Raw genomic sequence first — 6832 nt, 5'->3', positions numbered from 1 at the left:
ACCATCATCATATGTTTTCAGCCATCACTGCATCGCATCATATTGACTCGCGAGAGGTTGACTTACCTCCTATACCGTCATCATATGCTTTCAGTCATTACTGCACCGCAACACATTGTCTCGTGACAGATTGGCTTACCTCCTATACCGCCATCATATCCTTTCAGTGATCACTGCACCACATCATATTGTCTCATGACAGATTGACTTACTCTCTATACCGTTTTCATATGTTTTCAGTGATCACTGCACCACATCATATTGACTCATGACAGATTGACTTACTTTCTATACCGTCATCATATCCTTTCAGTTATCACTGTACCGCATCACATTGTCTCGTGACAAGTTGACTTACCAACTATACCACCATCATGTCCTTTCAGTCATCACTGCACCGTGTCACATTGTTTCAGGACATATTCACTTACCGACTATACCGCCATTGTGTCCTTTCAGTGATCACTGCACCGCATCGTATTGACTCGTGAGAGATTGACTTACCTCCTATACCGCCATCATGTCCTTCAGCCATCACTGCACCGTATCATATTGACTCGTGAGAGATTGACTTACCAACTATACCGTCATCATATTCTTTCAGTCATCACTTCGCCGCATCACATTGTCTCATGACATATTGACTTACAACCTATACCGTCATCATATACTTTCAGTGATCACTGCACCGCATCGCATTGTCTCGTGACAGATTGACTTACACCCTATACCGCCATCATATCCTTTCAGTTATCACTGCACCGCATCACATTGTCTCGTGGCAAGTTGACTTACGAACTATACCACCATTTTATGTTAGGTTGCGAATGCATTGTATAACATCCTTCAAATAAAGATTGACTTACCCCCTATATCAAAGTCACACCTCTTCGGTTACCGCCGCGTAACATAATATCATGCCTGGAGAAATTCACTTACCGCCTACATTATCATTGCGATCAAGTTAATAACCTCTGCATTATTATCATATATCCGCCTACGTACCTCCTTAATTCCGTGTCTATCAGCACGCATCCCAAACCTCTTTGAAAACCACTTACGCCCTGCCTTTTGTTAGTTCTTTTTCTCTTCATTCCGTATTGTGCTCACCGTAAAACTATCATGAATCCAGGGGCCATCTTCCATTTTTTTTGTATTTTTCGAACCTTTAGACATATGACCATTGGGTTCTTTGGATTCTGTGGACAATATGCAGGGAGCTTCGGAAATATGTGAATCTGAAAACCGACAGAGGTCATGGGAAAGCTAGAAGGAATAAATGCATGTCCTGAGGGTGCATATCCTGAGGGGTAATCCTTGGCAAACGCTAACTGGCCTCCTATCAGAAATTAGGAATTAATGTACTTGCCAAGCGCGTAGCATAACGGTATCCCCGCTTCTTAAACCATGGCGACAAAACCAACAAGATTTTGGGAAGAGGCTCATTATATTCAAGTGCCATCCACACCAGGCGTAGAATTCAGAGATTTGAAACATAGATATCATACGCAAATTACAGCATACGACAGGATTTGATAAAAGTACAGTATAACAAAGTTACGTTCCGAAGTATCACTGAGCCTCGGAACTTCTAGCGGGCCGAAATCAGTAATTCTAGCAAAGACCACGTAGGTATTAGTCGCTTCTGGAAACTATTCCGGCACAAAATATGATCGCACCAATTTCGTGATATTGAGTTTTAAGCTGAGAAAAAATCAACGGGAAAGTCGGACAAATCCCTTGTTTGCTTATGATCGGCCAGGTACGTATGCCATACTACGAGAAGTAGGGGAGTTGATGCCACAGCAGATCTGTTAGGAACATGGCACAGCTCTTCCATGGTTTGTTCAGTTTCGGTCAGCATTAGGGGCTACTGTGGGGTTCTAATGCAATAAATGCTATGGGTGCTGAGATAATGAAAAGCCTTACTAATTATTACAAGACTTTTATATGAAATAGACAGTGAAAGAATAAGTAATTGCTGCATCTACCATCGTTTTCCGTGCTTACTACTGAGCATTTCCTTAGCCATTCGAAAAATGTAGTACTCAACAGCACCAACCCTAAAAGAGGACGCTTGATAGCAGAAAGATGCTTGACAATACTTATACTCAGTTGCAAAAGTCAGTGTCTTGAGTACTGTAGTACACTTCTCTTGATTAAGATACTAATATATACTACTACTTCGCATGAAACTATGACCTAACTTCTTTATTAGTAGCCTCCATATGAGAAAGAATCAAAGGATATAGGCCCCGGGCACATGTTTTACAAGTGTATCACCATTCAAGAGCCGATAATTCTATTGCTACAATTTTAGTGTATAGCGCCTAGTTGATGCACGGAACCGTCTCCCGCAAGAAATGGAGTCTGATCCATTCATTAAGCTGTCAAGATTACTCGATTCGCTGGGCCCTTGGGGAAACTTGTCTTGAATTGCCGCGTCCAGTACCATTCTTTTTAGTGCCTTACCCATTCATATACAATGTTGTTTGCCGCTTCTTCTCTTACAAATTATCCTACATCAAGTTTAACCAGATAGCTTCTCGTCCTTATACTATCTTTGTCTTAGCATATCCTCATTTTCTGCGAAGAAAAGTGGAGAAAATAAACATGAAAGGGTGTTTTAGGTAGTTATACCATCGGCTGGTTTCTTATATCATCCTGCTAGCCGGTAGCTCATAAAACTGCTGTAGACCATTGTGCAGCCGCGCTTCAGCTTTCGCAGCTGCACAGCCCGTCCACCATCGGGAGCAGATACCTATGGAAGGATATGTCACTTGGTCTCGATAATGGTTGTAGTTGTACGCTGAGGAACGACGACCATTACAGCGCTCGCACCGAAGAGGCCCGGCTGTTATCCTCGTTTCAGTCGCTGGATAGAAAGGCTGGTCCCGCTCAGTTGGCAGCCTCGTGATGCTCTGTTTGTGTTTCTGTGTCTCCCAGGTAGTCGCGCGAGTTTTGACTGTGGTACTGACAGCTGCATTTGAGGGACGTAGAGATTTGCGCCTGAATTTTCCAAGTTAATGCTTCATCGAAACCGTGGAGGACGTGACGGATTATACCTGCGCCGAACCCAGAGCCATATGCCATAAAAGAAGTGCATTGGTTAGGACAATCTAGATGATGAACCAGCACGTAAGATTGGCCTTTGACACAAGTGAATCTTGCTTTGAATTTAAAGTATGGGTTTTGTTTCAAATATAATCTATAAGACACCTAACAAGGCAAGGCATAGCTGAAACAATTATCTATGGCTAAAATTATATTCCAAGATATGCAATAGGAGACAAGGGCGCTTCATGATAGAGTGTTATAAATTGTCTTAGGTATCTGACCGGGCTGATATGATAGATCATCGGCGAGGTTAATATTTTTTGTTACATATGGCTGGAAAGTGCACGTAGATTTGCTCGGCTAACCATGAAGCCTAAAAGGTCATCATTCTTGCTGTTTAACCAACAGTGATTTAGTTAAATACAGATCTGAGATACTTTGAAGATTGGATCGTCAGGCTGAAATTGAGCAGGTCAACTTCGCCTGCCGTACCTGAAGCATTCAGTATCACAATTGGATGTATATGTGGCATTATAACGTGCAAGCTTCGATAGTGTAGCATATTTCCAGGATTTGCTGAACCCTTCTCAGGATTGTGATATACTGAACATTCATAAAATTTCCAAGTTTAATATAAATTTTCTGGTAAACTCAACCCCACCCTCATAGTTCTAGCGTGAAACCTAGCCAGGCATTCAGTAGGCGCCAACCAGTTCCTCGTCCAGGCTTTGTCCCAGTATGCCGTCCTTCTGCTTTTATCAAGGCCTGGATCATTGTTGTGGCCCTAAAGAAAAACCAAGTGTTGATCAATCAGTATCGGACTCAACCATTGGCTGACCGCAAGCCAACTGCGTTGGAATTCCCCACCACACTGTACCATTAGCATGAAGATTTAGACGAACATCCCACTCAACAAAGGGCTTCATTGCAACAAGTTAACTGATTGGGGTGTCCATTGGGAGCTTTTTCGGTGGAGCGTCCATGCGCAGCACTGGTACAGAGAATAATAAAGTACCAAAAAAGGTAGGAATCTGATATGAATGATGATCCACAAATGAATTACATGGGGCCAAGACATCCAATAAATGAATAGATTGCGGTCGAGCAAAGAGCTCACTGCAAAAAGGGACCAAAATTGTCCACTGTCCTGTCTTATGTACCATACAGGCTTATTGGTCATGGCAAGTAAGTGGAGCTATCAAATCACCGATGAATTGTTGGCCTCAACCACTATAACCAACTATAACCAACACCGGTGAACGCAGTCGTCAGCCTGCACGGCTCGCAGTCGCCCAAGACTGAACTTTACGAAAGCCACCAACCGGCCGCCGCCATGAGTGCCAAATACCCATATCATCCTCCATTTAAAAAATCTATAATCTCAACACCATATTTACCAAGAAATACTACTTCAGCATATCAGCAAACACAGTGCCACATTCTCCCCCGCACTCCAGTCCCGATGAGAGCCAAAAAGCAGAGACAGCCTTTACAGAGAGCGACTGTGATCAAAACGGCTCAAGTTAAGCCAAAAGATTCACTTGGGTCCTTGGATAGAGGCGTCCTTATCAAAATACAGAAATGCCTAAGTCGAGCTCGCCATAAGAGTACCACCGAGCCAGAAGCCAAAGCCGCCCTTTTCGTTGCCCAGAAGCTAATGGCCCAATATAATGTCTCCCAAGCGGATCTAGTGGCCAACAGTGATTATGGAAGCAAAGCCCAATATGGAGGAATGAGCAAGGTGGAAATAACCAACGTTAAGAACCGTACCAGACGTGTGATTAATGAGGCATTTGTGCACAAGTTGGCAAAGGCTATGTGTATGTCCTTTGATTGCCAATGTTTTTCGACGGACTACGAAACATCCATTGCTTGGTCATTTTTTGGTATAGCGGAAAACACGGTCACAGCGGCAATAGCGTTCGAAATGGCGCACAATAAGATCCTGGACTGGGCATGCTCCTATAAGGGCGGTTCGGCCACGTTTAGCTACCGCGTCGGAGTCGCTGATGGGCTCGTCTCCATGGCCAACCGTGAGAAGAAAATCGAACTCGAGGCGGCAAGAAAGAAAGAGTTAGATATAATAGCCGCCAAGGAACGGGAAGCAGACATGGAACGCGAGCGCAAACCTCAGAGGCTTTATAAAGGACCTTCACTGGCGTTGGACATTGATGGCCAGTCAGAGGACGAAATACCTGGCTTCCTGGACATAGACAGCATGTCCGACGGGTCTTACGGCTCTCTAGAGTCGATAGACAATCTCAATCTTAATACTAGTGGAGCACTGGTCGACTTTAATGAAAATGATGAGAATGTGGTCGATCTCACGTGCAGCGAAGACAACATTGACAAAATTATCAAGAGGGAGTCGCGCGAAACCCGTGATTTTAACAGCACCCCTTCCCCTCCAGTGAAGCAGAACCCTTCAGATAAAAATTCCTCGTTTGTTAAAAGCGAGGATATGTCAAACTCGCCGTGGATGTCCGAAACGCAGCTAGTACGTTTTCGCGCCACATCGGTGCAGACGAATACCTCAAGAAGCACAATATCAAGCTGCGTATGGGAAAGGCACGCACAGTGGTCACCCGCGATTACTCTGCTTATCGAGAAGGGTGGAAAGATAGTGAAAATATTGAATTCCGTCGGCGCAGGTTAGGATAATCGTATATTGAGCCATCTGATCTGTACCATACCCAGCCAGAGTTCCAGCTCGTTAGATTCTCCTACCCAGACTCTGGTGAGTTCCCTTTGTCATCATACTCGGATGTGTCAGTATGTGGCGGTTCCATACAGAATAAACAACAATAGAATATGCAATGGTTGGTACACAGTCTCTGGTCTCCGTAGACATCTTCGCTAGGAAGCTATGGTATTTTACCTTCAGTGATTACGTAGTGCAGTAACCGGTTAATAGCTTTTCGCTCCTCCACTGAATTATTACAGGAGTGAGTTACGCTATATACCCAATTTACCACTACTGGACGGGAGCAATTAATGTTGCTTGTGGGCTGATGTGGCAGATTGTAGGCAAATAAGATTATAGTGAGAAAAGCTGTGGCCCAATAGACTGGGATCAAAAAGCAGGCAAATAATCGCTGTCAAACCAGCTAACAATTTCCCTCCGTTGGTGCATCAACGTTATACTTTAGCCCCATGATCCATATTACGTGAGAGTAAGACATAGTTCCCAGCTAGAATGAAAGGGATAGGGACGAAAACTTTGAATGGAGTGCATCTGCAATGGGTTTTCGAGGGATCCGCTCACCTCCCCATCGATTATTGATTCCCTTTCGTATACTCCAATAACATTCAGAAGTGCACATGATGTGGAGCCAAGGCAATAGTGCGGTAGTGATGGATCTATTGCAGCGTATAAAAAGGGATGGTACAGGTGCAGGCACAATGAGTTGTTCCCATTAAACTAATATGGCTGGCACAACTAAATAAGGCTAGTAACATAAAACTCAGGATATAAAAGAGCCTAACTAACACTGTCAAACGTCCGACTCTTCCGATCTTTGATACTCACACAAGAATTTTCTAAATCAATTCACGGCTACCGGTGGCGCACTCCTTTGTTTCTCAAATATGCACAATAGATCGCCGTGCGCTCACACTCCAACCCAGGGTAAGTGGTATGGCTCCTCACCTTCCCCTTCAATGCTAAATCGGTCATGACTGTTATAGCGCCTTGCCTCACACAACGCATTCCAGAGCTGCTTGAGCAAGCGTATCGCGAAGCTTATCAATCTCACCAGCTCAATCGGGAAACTCT

General features: G+C 44.1%; 2 protein-coding genes across 2 annotated transcripts in view; one reads left to right on the top strand and one right to left on the bottom strand.

Annotated features, from left to right (window-relative positions):
• BDV37DRAFT_277245 (HET-domain-containing protein) overlaps nt 1-1094 on the bottom strand; it is a gene marked incomplete at both ends in the record, with an annotated part of 3384 nt that extends 2290 nt beyond the window's left edge. The window contains 14 exons of the mRNA XM_032085715.1: nt 67-69; nt 140-142; nt 213-215; nt 286-288; nt 359-361; nt 432-434; nt 505-507; nt 577-579; nt 650-652; nt 723-725; nt 796-798; nt 867-869; nt 940-942; nt 1062-1094. Coding sequence (XP_031934325.1) covers nt 67-69; nt 140-142; nt 213-215; nt 286-288; nt 359-361; nt 432-434; nt 505-507; nt 577-579; nt 650-652; nt 723-725; nt 796-798; nt 867-869; nt 940-942; nt 1062-1094 — 72 coding nt within the window. The remainder of the gene's footprint in view (nt 1-66; nt 70-139; nt 143-212; nt 216-285; nt 289-358; nt 362-431; nt 435-504; nt 508-576; nt 580-649; nt 653-722; nt 726-795; nt 799-866; nt 870-939; nt 943-1061) is intronic.
• Nucleotides 1095-4519: 3425 nt separating this feature from the next.
• BDV37DRAFT_277244 (DUF2786 domain-containing protein) lies at nt 4520-5718 on the top strand (the record flags this gene model as incomplete). The annotated part of the gene is made up of 3 exons (XM_032085714.1): nt 4520-4877; nt 4968-5554; nt 5596-5718. 3 exons carry the CDS (start codon nt 4520-4522, stop codon nt 5716-5718), a joined length of 1068 nt encoding a protein of 355 aa, XP_031934324.1.
• Between the last annotated feature and the right edge of the window lie 1114 nt (nt 5719-6832).

This window comes from Aspergillus pseudonomiae, assembly GCF_009193645.1.
Source record: "Aspergillus pseudonomiae strain CBS 119388 unplaced genomic scaffold BDV37scaffold_197, whole genome shotgun sequence".
NCBI classification, from domain to species: Eukaryota; Fungi; Ascomycota; class Eurotiomycetes; order Eurotiales; family Aspergillaceae; genus Aspergillus; species Aspergillus pseudonomiae.
Note: the sequence above shows the minus strand (reverse complement) of the source record. Positions and strands in the feature narration are given on the sequence as shown.